This window comes from Phoenix dactylifera, unplaced genomic scaffold (genome assembly GCF_009389715.1).
Source record: "Phoenix dactylifera cultivar Barhee BC4 unplaced genomic scaffold, palm_55x_up_171113_PBpolish2nd_filt_p 000144F, whole genome shotgun sequence".
Lineage (NCBI taxonomy): Eukaryota > Viridiplantae > Streptophyta > Magnoliopsida > Arecales > Arecaceae > Phoenix > Phoenix dactylifera.
Genome location: NW_024067699.1, coordinates 981,194 through 1,000,473, shown reverse-complemented (window position 1 = coordinate 1,000,473; position 19,280 = coordinate 981,194). Strand labels below are relative to the sequence as shown.

Here is a 19,280-nt window from a genome sequence, read left to right as displayed (position 1 = left end):
GTAGGCAAGAGTGCGTGATGATTGAAGTGCCATTGGTGGAATCATTGGAATCACCAGGTTTTTGCTCAACAACTATTCTTGCTTTAGCATGCTTTCTGGCCTCTGCAATAAGGTGTCTTCTTTTAGTGAGGTTTGGTTGCAAGTATGATGGTGGAATGACCTGTAGCAACAGGGATATGTGGGTGATGATCAAAGCCACTTCTGCTTTTTACCCTTTCCCTCTCCTGTGTAAATCCAAAGGGAAATAACATGCATATCAGTTCATGAATTTACTAACAAGGATTTAACATTCAGCATGCATCAACTAGCACTACAAGTTTCTTAAACTCGCGACTGTCTATGTGCAGCACAAAGCTTGGATTTGATTTGCAAATCAAGTCTTGCAAAAGTTTTATGTCAAATACCTTTTCTAAAGCATGTATTTATACATTAATACAAGCATACACATACAAATATGAGTTGGAACATGAATTAAATGCTAAATCTCTGGTGAATGATTCTTATAGGACCATGAATGATTCTTATAAATGGCAGGCCATCCAAATTAGAGATTTGGGGCGATAATTCTTTCTATGGACTGGCTGAACTCGCCTGAAATAAAATAATTTAGTTAAGGTATTTTTATATTCTGCATCAATTTGGGAAACACAAGATCACAAGATTATAATTGGAAGGTTTGGACCTGGGTCTTGCACGAGATGGGTCATGATGAGTTGGAAAATTTGTTAAAACCCAGACTTAGGCCCCTAGGAACAGGCAGTAGTGTGGTGGGCCATAGGTTATTCATGTCTTGGTTTGGGTGATTCAGACTATCAAGCAATTCATGGCTAAGATAAAAGACAGTAAATGCTGTCTTGGTTTCGGTGACTTGGATGGTCATGCAGTTCCTGGTTAAGAGAAAGAACAGTAAAACTGAAAGATAAATGGACTAAGAGAGCGTGTTTAAGATTTATTGCTTTTTTTGTAATTTGATTTACTCTTCTCACTTTATTTGGACACCTAACCTTAGATTCTCTATTCTTTGCCCTACTCTGTTATCTTTTTTCTAGGGTCCATGAATAAAAAGTGAAAAACTGATTAGATTGGTGGGTTAGGCAAAGGTCTATAAAAAATAAAAGGATTGATAGGTTATCCATTCCAATACGATTCTAAATGGGTTAAATATGAATTGAGAGTTTTATATTCGATTGGCATTTGTCCCATCCATAACCCAACTGACCGGTTGTCACTATTATTGGAGATCTACACTGTTGATTGTGGCTTGTACTGCTTAAAATGCCTAGAAAGTAAAAATCATATGTTTTGGTGTTCTCCTACCTATAGCCTCAAATGGTGAAAAAATGGACGGCGCCAAACTACTAATTATCTGTATGTGATAAAATTTATAATGTAGCATGTGAACTAAAATTCTACACCGTTCATGATAGCACTGAAGTCATCTATTTCTGAAGCCACTTGGTGCATATTTAGTGCCTTCCAAAACTTATGATTTTGGGCTTCTAGGCTTTTTACATACATCATGATCAATGTGGATCTTCAATTTGGATGTTTTATCACTGTTTTGACTAACAAAAGATTTAACAGTAGTGTGAGGTCCATCACTGCTGTCTCTGTCGTTTACATGTGTGTGCAAATGAAGCACTGAAGGGAGTGAGGGATTAAAGTTTAGCAACTTATTGGGAATCTTGTTCCTTTTAAATGTTGCCATCCAAGAAAATTGATTTAAGTCCAAACATTCATTTTAAATTTTCAGCTTATTAAGTCAATAAAAGTTGTTTGTTTCTAATGTTTTTGACATGGCAAACAACAATGAAACTAAGAATTTTGATTTATTTCAAATCATATTTCGTAACAATCCTCATGGTGTATGTTTTGGAATATGTGGATAGTGTCATTGTTATGTCAAAATGTCTCTTATGGCTTGCCCGAACTTTGTCAAATTTTTGTGCCTTTTCATAAATATGGGTATGAAGGCCCGAACCCAGCTCATTGACACGATATATTCTAGCTTCTAAACATCTGAGTTTAATATTTCCTTCATTTGTAAGTTATTAGCAAGCTTTCTTGGAGATTTATGTAACCTGTATATGAACCACAAAGTAAACATTGTAAATCCGTCAATGTAGTATTTATTATTATTCTGGTATACAATTCATTATTATGCACCTTATTAGTTCTTGCCGATCATTGGCAGATTATGGCAACTTGATATAATATTTCAGCTGGTAGAATTTTCTTAGTGCTTCATCTTATCTTGAATTTTTCTTCATTTCTCTTCCTCCTTAGCTTCAGTGCGCTTATCTCAATTGGACATTCTTTATTGCTTTTGTTAGTTTAATAAACATTGTGTTGCTTTTTGGTTTTTGGCTTTTTGAGTAGAAGATCTTTTGCTTCTTGTTATTCGACCATTACATCTATAGTCTATCTTTTATTAAAAAAATCCGTTCTGCATAATTTGATACTTCTATGGCTATTCGAGACAAGTTTTATGAATACAGGCTTACAGAAAACTGAAAATGGAATTTTACAAAAGTAGTTTGGTTGCTTTCCATAAAACATATTTTGCCGAAACTGACAAATCAAAAATATCTCAAAAATGAGTTTCACGAAAAACAAATCTCTCCTGGTTTTTCATAAGGCTTGTTGGGGAATCATGCTTTATTATTATCTGTTTTAGGAAAACTCATATCCAACCAATCATCCCTGTAGTACATTGACTTATTAGGAAGCCCTATTTACCAGATTTTTTTGTAATTTTATTTTTAGAGCACTGCTTCCATCCTCCTGCTTATGAACCTGTTCACCGTGATGTGCACTGTTGCTTTTCTAGTGCGGTTGCTGTCATGTTTCTTAGAACTTGTTATCAAGCCTTCTGTTTCAAGGTCCTTTTGTTATGTAGTCATTTGCCCACCCTCATTAGTTTCTTCATGTCGTCATCTTAACTAGTTTGAATTCCAACCTGAATGTGAAATATAATATGGTTTGTCAACTTCAAATTGTTGAATGTGTAGATAGAGCATTGTAGTTATACTGACCAAATGAATCATTATGTTTAAAACTGCAGAACTGAACATTGATTCGATCTTCTTAAAAGCCTAACCTATTAATGTTAGGTAGCTTAAACTACATACTCTTCTCATAATTGACTTATCATTTATATGTATTATCTATAACAGTAGGAAGATATGTTTACTTCTTATCTTGTGGTCACTTGGGCATATGATTTCTCCTGTAGTAATAGCTTATGAATGGTTGAATTTGTAATGCAATATTTACATTCTAACATTGTTTATCAAACTGATATCTTCATGTGCATTGCATCCAGTACACCAGGTAGCAAAGTTTTTGAATCGAAATGCTGCTAGTGTAGGAAGGTCCGTTGAAAGTATGATAAAACTTGGAAGATTGACTACGTCATCAAGTCTTGATTTGCCTCAGGTTTGTTCCTAAAGCATTCCTTTATAGAATTTCCCTTCTTAGAATGTGAACTTGTACATGCATTAATGCTGTTTTTATCTTATGCTGAAGACATTCGTGTAGTGGACTTCACTCCAGCTGTTAATCTAGTTACTGTCCATGTGGTCTAATTGCCTGTGTTGTACAAGAATGATATTGATTGAAATCTAGATTCTGTTGATATCAGCAAAATCTGTTGCTCCCTAATGAATTTTATGCTGTTGCTTTTCCATATAATTGTTGTCACCATTTTACCTGACATTGGATTTTTTTTCCTTTTTCATTTATTAGATGATAAATAGTGTTATTTTAAGTTGTCCACATATGTATTTAAAAATGTAGTCAATGGATTCCACTAATGTTTAATTTAGTCTTTTTTCGAGACAATGCATGTAGTGTGTGTCAGTTTTCCCCTTTTGGGATCATATCTATTGTTTATCATTTCCACATAAACAATTTAACAGAATTTATCATCTTCTAGGGACTCTTTTCTTGTCTGTGAGGAATCTTAAAACAGAAGATCACAAAACCTTATTTACCATAAACACGTTTGATGAAAATGGGGGGAGATTTTTTGTTCACCAAACTCAATTTTCAAGTTTTTATTATGAAAAGTAACCAAACAATTTTTAACAAAATTTACTTATTTTAGGTTATGTATAAATCCATCTTAGTAAGCCTGCCATCCAAACAGGCCTTTTGACATATATGATTGCAACGGTATCTTAAGGGCATGCGGGATGGGGAATGGAAACATGGATGGGTTGGAAGTATATGGAGACCGTGATCTGTGGAGACCATTTTTGCATCTGTTTAAGCTTTTGATGGATATTGTACTTTTGGGTATTTAGGTGACCAAATTCAAGTTTGTGACTGAAGATGCTAATTATGTGACTTTCTTTATTTTTCCATTATTTTATACAAATCAGTCAGTGAAGCTTAGGAATCTCTAATTAGGACAACTTAGTAGGTCTTACATATGCGATTCATCAGTTGAATTTAAGAGGAAGTGCAGTTTGGATGCTGTCTCTCTTAATTAGTGAAATTAGGGATATTACGTTGCAGTATGAGGGTATCATGTTTGGTCATGCCCTGTCTTGCACCAAGGCTGTTGGACAACCTTGCTAAAGGAGTTGTCAATGCCCTCCTTTAGATAAGAAGAAGTCACTGATGGGTAAAATATTTTGTCAACGATCCTTTCCAGATTTTCCTTTAATCTTTTTCCACTTATTATTTCTAGCATTTCTCATTGTTCATTTCATAATCATCGAACTTAATCTTGCCAATAAAAGGTAGTTTGTCTGACCTATTTGTTGAATATCAATTGTACGTAAATATGCATAGTAACAATATTTTTATTTCTGTACTGAATGTTTATTAGATGAATGAATTATATTTTCAATTCAAAAAACTAGCTGTCAAATAGGGATGAAGCCATGACATATGTCTACTAATATCCACCAAAGCCTTTAGACTTGCTAAGTTGTTTTGAAGATACTTTTTATTTTCTTATTTTATCTTTTTTCTGGTACAACAAATATTATGTTTGCAATTATATGAAAAAAATTATAGCAAGCATATGTAGAGAATGATAATTACAATTTTTTAAATATATTTTTGATTATGCAATGAATTATATTTAACCTTGAGGATGCTTATTTAATTTTATTCTAGTAGAATTTTAATATGTTGACATTATTAACGATTTTTTTCATTATTTTAATAGAGAGAAGGGATGACTATTCAGGCTGAGAGGCTTAACTTTTACCGTTTCCTCTCACATTTTCGTTCTGTTCATAGAGGTGCTTCTTTTGCAAAAATGCGCATAACAAGCGTTCGAAAATTGCTGCCCGAGTATGTTGTCTTGCATATCTTATTTATATAATTTTTGTTCATTCTGTATGATTTGTGATGTCTAGACAGCTGCTTAACAGGTCTTGGGGCTTCCTTTGCCCTGTTCACACGCCTGATGGGGAGCCTTGTGGCTTGCTGAACCATATGACTTCTACATGCTGTAAGATTGTCTTACATATTGTAATTTGTCTCCATTTTTTAAATTAACTTCAGTTTGAATTTCTATGTTAATCTGTCATCCTCTAGTGTGCTGTCTTCATTTTAACTCTAATATGCATATGGATACTTGAGTCATCTTTCTATTTATCTCTGTTGTCTTACATGCACCTTCTAAACTACTATGATAATGATCTTGGTCTAGTACTAGATACATTATTAACTGGTGATCATCATTTTCATTGTAACTCATGCTACTGGCTTGGTGAAGAATGTGTTATAATCCTAGAAGAAAATATCATTTATTTTCAAACTTACCATTTGGTTTGGATCATTTTATATGGTTTTGCTTATATTTCCTGACAGCTGTCACTTATAAGTTTGATGTTTTAATGTATATTCTTCAAAATTTTGCTAGAGGTTGATGTAGAAACTTCTAAGTTAAGATGTATCATGTAACTAAACAGCTAATGTTCATAGAACTTTATGTTTCAGGCATTTCATCTTTCTATGATTCTGAAGGAAAAGTTAAAGATTTTCTTAAAATAAGAATGTCTATTATGACTGTTTTGGTTGGGGTTGGAATGACACCCTTGCTGCCGAAGCTTGAGCGGGCTGGCCCTCCAGTAGTTCTTCATGTTCTTTTAGATGGATGTGTCGTAGGCTCAATTGCTTCTAGTAAAGTTGAGAAAGCTGTTGCACACATTCGGAGCTTAAAACTTTCATCTCTGTCAGGGGTCTGTATTGTTGAATTTGGTGCTTATTTGTTTTTCTAGTTTTATTTTTCTTTTTCTTAAACAATAACATTAATGATGGCAATTTTACAGGTTCCTAATGATTTGGAGGTCGGCTATGTACCCCTGAGTTTGGGTGGGACCTATCCTGGCTTGTACCTGTTTACTTCTCCATCAAGATTTATTCGGCCAGTTAGAAATATATCCCATTCTTCAGACAGCAATCTTAACATTGAGCTTATTGGGCCATTTGAACAGGTGAAATAGCAATGGTTCATCTTATTTTTATATTTTCTTGTTTACTATTATAATTTTTTTAAGTTGCCGTATGAGTTTTAAGTTATCTAATGAAAGACTATTTCATTTTACATGATTAATTAGGCTTTTATGGAAATAAGATGTGCTGATGGTGGAGATGGTGGAAGAAGAGAGTCCTTCCCTGCAACACATGAAGAAATCCACCCAACTGGAATACTTAGTGTAGTTGCCAATCTCACTCCTTGGTCTGATCACAATCAGAGTCCTCGCAACATGTACCAGTGTCAGGTTTTTAACTTCTGCTAAAATTTAAATATGCGTGAAAAAAGGAGAGTTTAAATGTTGTTATTTTGGATCTTACCCTTCTCCATTTCTTTGGGGTTCTTTAGATGGCAAAGCAGACAATGGGTTTTTCTGCCCAAGCTTTACAATTTCGTGCAGATGTGAAGTCATATCATCTTCAGGTATGGTTGATCTAAATATATTCCGTTGTTGCATTTATTTGACGATGAAAGATGCCCCATTGCATAAAAGGCCTACTATTTCAATTATCCTAAGGTTTGGGCTGCTTTGAACCATCAGACTGCTTCTTGACAAACTACATCTTACTGGTCCTTTTAGTCTTTAATTTTTCTTTTGAATTATTAAGCTCTTTATTCATTAGTAGTCTCGTGCCTTTGAGATAATTTTTGGAAAGAGGCAACTTGAAGACTTTGATTACATGAGTTTTAGCCTTCCGAAGGCAACCATGTGCAAATTTTTGTGATGCAGAGTTTTTTGCTAATGACATGCTTCTAAAATTTTTGTTTCATGATAACTGAATGGATCAATAGGTTTATTATGTTTACCAATATGTTTTTAACTTGGTAAGTTGGAAGGTAGCATTTTAAGCAAGGTTTGCGGAACTGGTACTGGGGCTTGTATTAGCTAACACTCGTTCAATATGGTAATGTACATACAATACCAAGCCGAGGTGTATCGGAGGTGAAAGATTGCGAGAAATGGAAGGGAGAGAGGGAGAGACCCTGATGCTAACCCTAACTCTAGAAGGAGGGGAACCAACAGGGACAGAGAAGACAAAGGGGAGAAAGAGTGAGAAGGAGAGGGTGAAGAGGGAGGAGAGGGGTGTACTGAGGGAGAGGCGTTAGTGTTGACGTCGATGTCCATCAACATAGATTGTTGGGGGAGAGAGAACACTAGGAGAGAGATCGTGAAGAGAGAGGGAGAGACTCGCATAGATGGAGAGGGAGAGATTGTTGAGAGAAGCTTTGAGAGGCCGCTCGCTTGGTCGCCCACCTTATATCTTAAAAAGAGGATCGAATTGAAGGGCCTAACCATGCCAGTCACTGATTGGTTGAGTTCAGTACATCATGAATTGCCTGGTTCGGCATGATTTGGTGAACCTTGATTTTAATGTTTCCTTCCCAACTTTGCTTTTCTGCATAGCTAACCTTTTCTTTCCATCAACTTCCTTTCCAACCAAATCAACAAAATTTTAGGTTTTATGCATGTCAAACATGATTTAAGTTCATATGAGTCGATGACAGTCTGTTTTACAGCAAATGTTGGAAACGTTTTTGAGGAATATGGTGTTAAATGATATATTTTGTAAGGACGTTGGATATTAAGGTCTGAGAGTAGATAGAGAGATCTTAAGTTGAATTGTATCAAAAAGCAAGATTATAGAAGTTAATATAGTTTTTGTTTCTTGAGAGAATCAAGTGTAACTAACAGACTAGGGCTGGCATCTTATGGAGGACCATGGTCGAAAATAATGATAAGATTGAATAGTGTTGAGAGATGAGCTTCTAACCAGAAATATTTTGAAATAAGTCCATCATTAACATTGATGGAGTGATGAGCAAAGGAATAACTCATAGTGTTAGATGGAGCAGATTGGTACGTCTGGGATGTTGTATGTTTGCCAAAATTCATTTCATCTGCAAGAGAATAACTTAATTAGTAAAACCCCCCCATATTCTAAGCATGGATCAAGGAAAATGATGATGAATCCCTAAGATCATAACAACGATAAATGAAATTATAAGGAGGTCCATTTAAAGGAAGGTCTTGACTCTTGAGTTTGTGTTGAATTATCAAAAAAGTGGGTGATACAACTTGAGGAGAGCATTGTTGCAAGCATGTTCCGGTCTATTCAGCCTATACCGGACCGGTGCCTGTCCGGTCGGTTCAGCCCATCTCGTACCGACATGCACTGGTCCGGTACAGCCCTTAAAATCGGTTATGACCCCATCTGGGTCGGAACTGATCGGTTCCAACTCCGTCTCGATGCAAACCGGCTCGATTCACACTGATACGAGACCAGTTCGCACCGGTACAGGTTAAATATTAATTTTTCCGCGCCCTATGGCCTTTCTGACCACAGCGCACGGCCTTCTCCGTTTCGGTCCGGTTCGGTACGGTACTGATACCGGTGCCCATTGGTACGGCTGACCTTGGTTGCAAGTTTCTAAAATAGGTTGGTAAAATCTGCATTAACATAGAGTTGCCCTTTTGAAGGTTTGTAAGTGTTTTAGAAAGTAGCTTGATATGCAGGTGATCAAGCTATTGTGTAGTACATATACGGTATGCAGGGGGGTGTATATGCAGTTTCTATATTTTAATTGCTTTAAAAACAAGTATAATATATTAAATCCAATGAAAAACAACAATAATGAATTTTTTTTTTTGGATGGGTAATAGAAATACTGATAACAATAATAACTAACAATTAGTGTTTATTACTGTTATTTAATAACCGATAACAATGATTATAGCATAATCAAGATTTTAGCACTATTAATATCCATATCAGGCCCAACTGAAACCATATCTAACCTAACCATTAGGTTGAGTTTGCTTCACATAGATGGGCCTACATAATAGCGGGCTGTATTTGTGGCTCGAAAATGCTAAGTAAGATCACATATGCAGCCATACGATACTAAGCAGGCCACATATGTGGATGCGCATGCTAAGCGGATTATTTTTTTAGGTGTATATGCGGTATGACTGGATATAGGACTCCATGTAGGCAATGCAGTGCCATCAAGGGACCGCATATGCATTGTGGGCACATATGCAGCTGTAGGCACTGCATTTTAGAATACTAAGGGTTATAACTAAAGGACTTAAAGCTGGCAGATGTGGCTATGGCATAGCGAATGACGTATTATCTTTGATCACTTGTGTGAGTCTCTAGTAGAGAATTGATTTTCTAAGCTTCGGGTGCCATTTGGAATGCATGCTACTTTAGATGAAATGCAATATTTACATGATAAGCTGAAACCTGTGATTGTAATGAAGGACATAAGTGATAAGTGTACCTAATCATTGTTGAAATGTTGATTGAATTATGCCAAAAAATGCTAATATTTTTGTGATATGAATAAGCATTAAGTAAATTTTGTTCTTGTACATGATAGTGTTACCCAGTATTACCATTAAAGAAAGATAGTGGAAAGATAAAAGTGCTACTTCACTTGTTTTATGGGGCCTTCTCATAATTATTTCAAGGGATCTATGTGGTAAAATTGCTTACATTAAACAATAATGTCAACTGAGAGTCTCAGTCTGAGACAATATAGTGGAACAGTGCCTTCAGCTGGAATGATCATATATGAATACAAATTTTGTGGGAAAAGGTTATGATGTAAGGGCAATATAGGACCTGTGACATCTAAATGGACCAAAAAAATGTTTTTTAACATTTGTGCTCCATTAAAGTTCCTTCCTAAATATGGTTAAAATGTGTGTTCCATGCCCTTAGGTTTTGATATCACTGGAGAATTGGGAACACAGTCCTTTGTACATAAAGAAACACAAATACTCCTTTGCGTTTATACTTGATAATGTTTTTTTTTGTTAAGCTTTTAATCAAGGTTCGCCGGACCGACCGTACCGGCATACCGGTGAGCACCGGCACCGGTACGGTTTCAGTTCGGTACTTGCTTGGAATCGGTACCGAATCGGAGCCGCGCGTGCGGCCACTCTGTGGCATTTAATGCCCCCATGTGGGCTGGTAGCCCGCGTGGGCGCGGTGCCCCGCGCGGGGAACCGCGCTCGGGTGCGATTCCCTGCTGGGGACTCGCGCGCGGGCGCGGTTCCTGCGAGGGGAATCGCGTGCGGGCGCGTGTTCTCCTGTCGCACGTCCGCGCGCGATTCTCAAAAAAAAACAAAAAAAACGCTTCCGCGCGCGTCCGCAGACGCGCGCGGACCCGTCAAAAGCCACAGAGTGGCATTTAATGCCAGCATGCGGGCTGGCAGCCCGCATGGGCACGGTTCTTGCCCGGGGAATTGCGCGCAGCCATGCGTTCTCTGCTCGCGCGTCTGCACGCATTTCCCAAAAAAAAACGCGTTCGCGCGGACGCGTTAAATGCCGCCCACGCGGGCTCTAGCAAGCCGGTACCGGCGCGAACCGGCCCGGTTCAAGCTGGTCCAATTACGGAACCAATCGATTCCGACCCAGTTTGGGTCGGAACCGTTTTTATACGCTGTACCGTACCGATGCCTGTCGGCACCAGTTCGGTACAGGCTGAATCGACCGGTACAGGTCGGTTTAGCAGACCATGCTTTTAATCTTCTATTTGTAGTTTTGCTTCTGTTTCTGTTCAGTTCCTATCCTTGGAGCCACAACTCCTATCCCCGCTTGAACCAATGGAGCATTGCTCGGATCTCTGAACTCTTTTTCTTTCTCCATGTGCAAGTCTATGTTTGCACAGATTTGTCAAGCAAAGAGGTCTGGAGCGTTAGATGATTTAGGCCCTGTTTTGGGGAGCTTTTGGAGGGCCAAAAAGTACTTTCTGGCTCTCCAAAAGTACTTTTAGATGAAATAAGGGTATTTGGTAAAAATTTCGGAAAGCTATTTTAGCTTTTCTATAAAGCGAAAAATAGCTTTTTGGGAGAAGCTATATTTTGGAGCTTTCCAGAAAAGCACTTTTAGGTCCGGTCGGAAAGTTATTTTTTGGAACAAAATATCCGTGATAAAATATAACAATTACACAAATGTTTCTTTAATAATTGTTTAACCAATTTTATCACCAGGTAGAAAATTTGTAATATTATGAAAAATTAATTTACGCTAATAATTATAATATTTTATACCTTTATTATTGTATTATACTATAAATATAATATTATATTACATTATATCATAATGCATTGATATGTTATGTTAAATAATTTAATATTATATTAAATTATTATGCTATAGTATACAATATTATATTACTATATTATAACAATATTATATTACATTATAGTAATATTATACTATATCATATATTTATGTATTAATATATATTATATTTTATTATGCTCTGTTGTATAATACTATGCAATGTCCTTTATTGTCATTTTGTCATACCAAAAGTACTTTCTCAATTTATTTACGAAACATATGTTAAAGTAGCACAACATTTTAGAAATGTAGTTACCAAACAGCAAACAACTTTTTATAAAAATTCTACTTCAGAAAGTTCTACTTTCAAAAGCTCTACTTCCAAAAGGTCTACTGCCAATAGTTCCCCCAAACGGGGCCTTAGTAGTCATACAACTTTTGTGCGTAGTGATGGCTGCTAGATTGTTTGAGGGGGGGGGGGCTGCTAGCCAGTAAAGTAAGGAAAATAGCCTTCACCTATGGGAGGTGCAGAGTTTGGTCCTGCACATTTATGGAAAGCATGTATCTTAAGGCCATGAGTTGCAAAAAAAAAAGTTATACAAGTAATAGCTGTTAAGCCCCATATGAGATTGAAGACGTTCAATACTCCGTTATTGGATTATACTCTTACACTGTTACTACTTGAGCTCAACCTCCTTTATCCTCATCTTACAGTTTTTATTGAATTTAACTTGCATTACTAGGTCCAAGTGATTAAGGGCCTTAGATCCTCGTGATCCAAGAATTGTTTTCCAAAAATAAAGTACTAATGTCTTCCAGCAATTTTCATACTTGTGGTTTTTGTCTTGCTTTTCAAAGTCATTGGATAGGTTGGGAAGGTGTCACTTGAAAGGAAATGTATAGTTGTCAATGTGTCACTTGGCTGAAGTGCTCCAAGTCCATCTCAAGCTGGCCCTTAAGTCCATCTCAAACTGTGCCTTGTCACTAAAATTGGTCTTCATAATGACAACATCGGCTCAAAAAATACTTTGCAAATCAAGATCCAAAAACCTAAGATATATTATCCCTTCTAATTGTGTGTTGGATTCACATAGCATGCTTGTTTCTTTTTCATCCATCTTTTCTCCTCTTCTCTAAATAAAAATTATCCAACTATCCCTCTCCTTAATTTTTATCAACCTTGGGCTTTATGAGGACATGGAACTTGGCCTAAAAACACGTGGATTTGGACTTGGGATCAACCATTAGAATGCAATTCAAACCCGGTCTTTTATCCAATATCTACAAGTTGGATCCAGAGATGCACTTAAATAGGTTTGACTGGTGTACATCTGGAGATGTTATTTGGAGATGGCTTTCTATAAATAAGGTGAGGCTGTTCTTATTGTTAAAATTGGGTTTGGGATGGCATTGGGTTCTTGTGTGGTTGGGAGAAATGAGGGAATTAGGTTTTATCTTTGTGCAAGCTGGAAGAAACTCCTGTTCTTGCACATCTCACATTCTCAACTGCATTTTGTTGAATTGCAGAGAGATGCAGTAGGGTGGAGGACGAGGATGGCTGTGAGTAAGTGGCATTGACCATGGCTGGGGATACCAGGTTTGAAATTGTGTAGGGTTCTGGTTACGTTCAAGAAGGGTATGGATGTGGGGATTTGTGGCTAAAAAGATTTGGTGCTCATGCCTAAGTGATCTGCAAGAGAAGGTTCAGATGGTTGTTGCATAACTAGGAATGCTCAATTGCTGCTATAAAAGGACTTTGTCATCTATTTGATTGTTTGATTCGTTTCATATCACCGTGGTTTTAAAAGACGAGAGGTGCAAGGCGAGCAGCCTGGGGGCCACTTAGTGCCTAGGTGCTAGGTTGGTGCTTAGATGACAGTCCAACCACAACCCCATTGTAGAAGTCTAATAGTGGCAACATATGCTGGTGTTATTGGTACTTCCAGAAGTTGCAGCTGTTGGTTATGGCTCCGCTAATAACAAGGAGAGCACTGCAGGGAACAGAAGAAGAAGAGGAGGAAGAGGAAGAGAATAAAGGAACTTACTTGAGCCACTTTCCCCACTGCTGTTCATCACCTACTACCCTATTGATGATCAGCACCAACCAGGTCATAGCCATATAGATTTGATCAGGAGAAAAGGTAAAATCCAGCATTATTTGTCAGCTATCACTCAAGTAGTAGACATCGCTTGCCACTTGGTGGCCGATTGACGACCACCACCAACCAAGCCATGACCACCACTAGATCTGGTCAGGAAAGTAGGTGGGGAGAAATAAATTGGGAAAGCACGTTTTAGGGTACCCTATCTGATTTGGACCAATGGTCTCGCCCCATTGTCTACCCTGAGCACTTGATTTAGGCACTGACATGCGCTTAGTTGCTCCCTTATTTCGGGCTGATTTTCTTTTTTGCACCAATGCGGCCTAGTTGAGTCGCTGTAGGGTCGAATGCATTTAAACCAGGCCCCTAACGCATTTTTTAAGATAACGTGTCATATATTCATTTGGAATTTGACTTTCCCTTGTTGATTGTCCTTGTATTTTTGGTACCAAGGAGGAAAGCTGTTTGATCAAGCTGTATTTTTCACCCACACCAGTCTGGACTAATACCCTGAAGAATTTTGTAGTACAAAATAAGAACTTTATGGTCATCATTGTTGCTTGTTGAGTTGGCATATGATTAGGAGGCTGACCATTCATATGCTGAAGTTGGATGTGTCAACAAAAAAGGTAACTCATGATTCTTATAGGTGCATAACTTGTTTGACCATTCATATGTTGAAGGCATGTAACTATATATGAAATCCTATATCTTTGTTGCATTGACAATTTAGATTGAGAAAAATCACATCTTTTGTCCTCTATGCTCCAAGGGTTTAACTAGATTGATATTGAGTACCAAAATCTAATTTTATAAGATCCCCTCAAATTTAGTAAAGTGATAGATGCTTCATTGGCAAAATATTCCAATTTTGAGGGCATTCGTGATTACAACAACCAAGAAGTGAAAGCATTCCTTTTAAATTTCTTATGGTTTAAAATACTGGCCGAACGAGACAATACCATTGCTATCATACTGTTTCAGCAAGAAAAGGAGGGGTGAAGGATGGGCGATAGCCTCCCCACAGCAGTTAGTAGTGGTTTGTGAGCGTTGGGACATGGTTCATGGCTTTCTCCTCCTGCATTCAAGCCGAGCAGTAGAAGGCAACAGTCTGCAGGGGGAGAGAGAGAGAGGGAAGGCTAGGAGTGGCAGCCTTTGTTGTGAGAGTGGGAAGTTACCTAGCTAGGATTCCTTGCTTTGCTTACTCATTTCACTATTTCACTGCTTGGATGTCTATTTTATTTGACGGCCCACTGAGATACACTGCCCAGTGCTAAACTTGGCAGATTAGGTGTACTTTTTTGGTAGCTTAAATGTTGATTTTAGCCCAAGTATCCTGTCCCTTGCATCCCAACCATTGGGAGGGGATAATTCGTGGGCATGTCGTTCCATGTTAAAACTGGTATGCCTCCATACCACTGGATTTGAAGCCTTGAAATTATTTTGTTTCTTCCAGTTAGTTGTTTTTTCTTTTCCTTTTTTACATGATCGTTTACTAATTATTTGGACTCTTGTCAGTCTCTCATTCTACGTACCAAATTTAATAAATTTCTAGTTCATTTTGTCTTGTAAAAGTAAATCAAAAGGTATGGGAAACCTTATGCTTTAAGGTCATGGTGAATAAAACAGATACTTTTCAGTTTTTTTTTTTTGATTCTGTTGTCTCTTTGAAATTTTTGGATGTAAAGGTATAATTTCAGTTTTCGTGGTTTCTTGAACCTTCATAAACAAGTTGTCTTCTGCGTCACATGAAGTACATGGAGTCTTTCTTCAAACCTGTCTCTCCTAAATGTGTTGCCATGTGTATTGGGTTTTCTTTCATACTCTTATCCATTCCAAGTAGTCAATGTTATTGTTATGCTGTTGCACCATAATTCTTGTAAACATATATTTTTGTTCCTTTCTTCAATTAAAAATCTCAAAGGTCTTTTAGGTGTACTTGCTCTAACTTAATTTAAACTTGCTATTGCCTGATTTGGTAGGTTTGAGCAATTATATTTTAGGCCAGATGGTCTGTAAATTTAAACTGCTGTCAACTATGTTCTCTCCATAGATCCTGCCAGGTTATTTAGAAGTTATATAAGGCATGTTATCGCAAGGTAGAATTCCATGCAAATGGTATCTAGAATCCTGAGCGTTGTAGTTTTAGGCACTCGATGTCGTAATTTCATGTTAAATGGCAGGCTTGAGTAATGATCCTGTTTTGATTTCTAATTTGCTATTTTCAAAATTCAGAACCTGCTAATATGTACTTCTTTTTTTCATTCATGCTGTATTTGTAGTTTATCTAGACTCTATAGCACATCATGTTTGATTTCTAGGTTCATGAATGATTTTCTATTATTTAGATGATTGGCACTTTTGTGATTATTTTCTGTAGTAAGTTGAGCACCATAATATAGAATTGTCGTTCCATCTTAGATTTAGACAGTTTATTTGCTATAATGTTTTTAGTAACACAGTGTTTTGTTATATGCTTCTTTAATTGTAATTAGTTATTTGTCCTTTTCTCCATTGATTGAGCAGTATTACAATTATATCTTTACCTTTTGCATTTATAAAAATGTCAATTGTCTTCTTGTAGACTCCACAATCACCAATTGTGCGGACAGCTTCATACAGTAAATATTGCATGGATGAATTCCCGACAGGGACAAATGCAATTGTAGCAGTTTTGGCATACACGGGGTAAAGCCATTAATGGAACCAAATTTTTTTACCACCAATTTTGAATCAGCTATCATGTTAGTTATTTAATTATATATATTTTACATATTTCAGTTATGATATGGAGGATGCCATGATCTTAAATAAGTCATCTGTTGATCGTGGGCTATGTCGTGGGCATATATATCAGGTTCCTTGCTTTTCTAAACGATGCATCAATTTCTCAACTCTATATGAATGTCGCAATCAATTTAAATAATCTTTTACATTCTTTCACAAAAGAATATTGAATTTCATAAATCATTCAACATTTGCAATGAAAACATTTGTTCTAATATTTGCACTGTAAATAATTCTAATGCATGGTTCCTGTCAGTCTAATCATGTCATTATATGCATTTGTTCCTGTTAAGAAGTATGGGGATCAAGGTACGCCGTCTCGATACGGGGCCCCATATTGGTGCCACCTAGTTACTGTGTCCATATGCTGGGTATGGGGCCAGTTCGGCTTACCAAGTGTCAATACGCCCCTCATACTGCATTCCAATACCAAACTAGTACGGTATGACATTCCTTAATGGGGATTATACACTACATCGCAAAATCATTCTTTATACATTACGACTATCAAGGCCAAGGGTGACTTTTTGATTGCTTTATTGCGATTTTGCAAATATGCACAATTTTGTTTTTCCCAACCAGAAAATGTAGTAGCATAATGTTGGGCTATAAGTGTGCTAAATGAGGTTTGAGAGTCTTCGAGACATTCAATTGTTAAATGAAATGGGATAGATCTAATAGACTTGGGCATTAAAACTAATTTTTGTTGGCTCGAGGCAGGTCCATTCTGATTAATCTGAAACCTGTGAGGCCATATATTGACCCAATCAAATTTGAAGTCTTTGCCTAAGACCTATATCTAATATAGTTTTCTACTTCAGGTTTAGGTTCGTTGTAGGATGAGTTGATGATGGAATAATATCTTTGTCATGTCAAACTTATGATTCAGTTGTTTCACTTCTTTTAAAATGTTCAAAGTTACTCTTTTTTAGTTGGGATTTCTTCCAACAAGGATTCAAATATTGAGCGATTTGATACATATTGCGTGGTAGGCACTATAGAGGGGTTTGCTTGGTACAAGGAGGCTCGATTTGGATGAGAACCATCTGAATTGCCCCTGAACATCATTGAACCTAGGTTCATCAAGTAGTTCGAGAGCTGGTTGAGGTTGCTTTGCCCTAAACTGGTTTTGAATCACTTATGAAGTATGCTTGTGTTCTGCTTGGGAAGTCTAGTAAAGGGTGATTCTCTCTTGTTTTCAGCCATTTGAAGGTGGAAATGAAATGAACAGGAGACAAGTTTAGGGCTTTTCATACTAAATCAACCAATTTATTTCATTCTCTTATATAGATATTCATTTTTGCTAGGTTATATTCTTCATAACTTTTTTAATAAAATAATTAATAATGTGACCCCTAATTAGTGACCAATCAGTGAAATTGGGGGGAAACTCCGTCAGGTTGCTATTAAACCATATTTGATCATCGAATTCATGTCCTGTAAATATATTCTTTTTTTGTGTTATTTCTATTTTAATTGCTAATTTTAAAACATGTATCTTAAATGTGTTTCTAGGTTGCAAGTTATTTTTGTGCATATTAATGACTTAAGCACTTGCTCAAAATGTTGACTAGGGCACTTGACTTGATGCTTCTACTTTGTTTCTTGAAAAAACACATTTGGACAAAAAAATATGATAAAATTACCCAAGATCAAAGTTTGAAGGCCACAAAAAAAGACAGGTATTTGTGGCATATCTATGTGTATCCATCTATAACCTTTATTAACACAATCCTCAATACAATGCATGCCATTCCTGCAATTGGTTGGTATGGTATCGATATGTGGTATTTTGAACCTTGGTCTCCATTTTGGCTCTGGCCCAGAGAGGTCCAATCATAAAATCACGTCTATTTGTGTATTGCACGACGGTCATGATTGCATCGGACCCATGCTATATATGGGGCATCAGCCTCCTGTACCATACAGAGCTTGTGTACTCATAACTGTTGTGCAATACATAGATGGATGTTATTTCAGGACTGGAATTGCCTAGTTCGGGCTTGAACAAGAGAGGGTCCAAAGTCCAAACGTTCTTTTGTTTCCTCGACACATTGATCAACCTTTTTAAGTTTTGGAGCCTCTTACAAGGTTGCTGGATTTAAAATTGTCAATAACAGGGTGAAGACATCAGCAAAGGAATACATTGACAGAGAGGAAGCACAACATAATGTCTTTATATTTATTTTCAATTCCTTTTCAACAGGGCACATCTAATCCCCAATTCCCTATTGGCCTTGTAGAGCAGTACAGCTTTTGATTTTGTGGCTCTCAAGAGTTTATAAATTGGTAGTATATAACATGAGAGTTGCTTAAAAATGCTTCAATCTTTGATTTCATTGTTCGGGCTTAGTAATGTAAACTGGTTCAACAGGAGCGGAAGCAGCACCCGGTCCCAGAGCTTGTCTAGTTATTAAAACAGGACCTGGTCCCAGAGTAGACGAAGCACAAATTCATAGTTTTTCTTGGTCGCATTGTTTTTCTTTTCATGCTCACTCCTATAATTAGTATATCCTCTAATCAATAGAGATATAATTAAAATATTTTCTAATCATTGGAGGTCTAACTGTGTGGCAAGCAATTTCTCTAGTAACAGATATTTATAAATACAAGTCCAGCAATGTTTCATTGATGGCTCTGCTTTAATGACAGTCAGTTATATGCTCATCTTAATAATCACGGTAGTCATATTAGTCAGGAATGGAGGGCCATTTAATGCTTGCACAACTATATTGTTATAACCCTGAACTTTCTGCATGTTTATTTAGTCTTCATGGATTTCCTCTGGCTTTTGAAGATTGATGCCATGCACTT

General features: G+C 36.9%; 1 protein-coding gene across 3 annotated transcripts in view; it reads left to right on the top strand.

The window, feature by feature from the left end:
• The window catches only part of LOC103719269 (DNA-directed RNA polymerase I subunit 2), a 51,965-nt gene that overhangs the window by 21,862 nt on the left and 10,823 nt on the right, over positions 1-19,280 (top strand). For all 3 annotated transcript variants that reach the window (XM_039116925.1, XM_039116924.1, XM_008808427.4), the window contains 9 exons: positions 3,326-3,438; positions 5,183-5,310; positions 5,391-5,470; positions 5,962-6,203; positions 6,294-6,458; positions 6,582-6,746; positions 6,848-6,922; positions 16,264-16,367; positions 16,461-16,536. In XM_039116925.1, the coding sequence (XP_038972853.1) occupies positions 3,326-3,438; positions 5,183-5,310; positions 5,391-5,470; positions 5,962-6,203; positions 6,294-6,458; positions 6,582-6,746; positions 6,848-6,922; positions 16,264-16,367; positions 16,461-16,536 (1,148 nt within the window). The remainder of the gene's footprint in view (positions 1-3,325; positions 3,439-5,182; positions 5,311-5,390; positions 5,471-5,961; positions 6,204-6,293; positions 6,459-6,581; positions 6,747-6,847; positions 6,923-16,263; positions 16,368-16,460; positions 16,537-19,280) is intronic.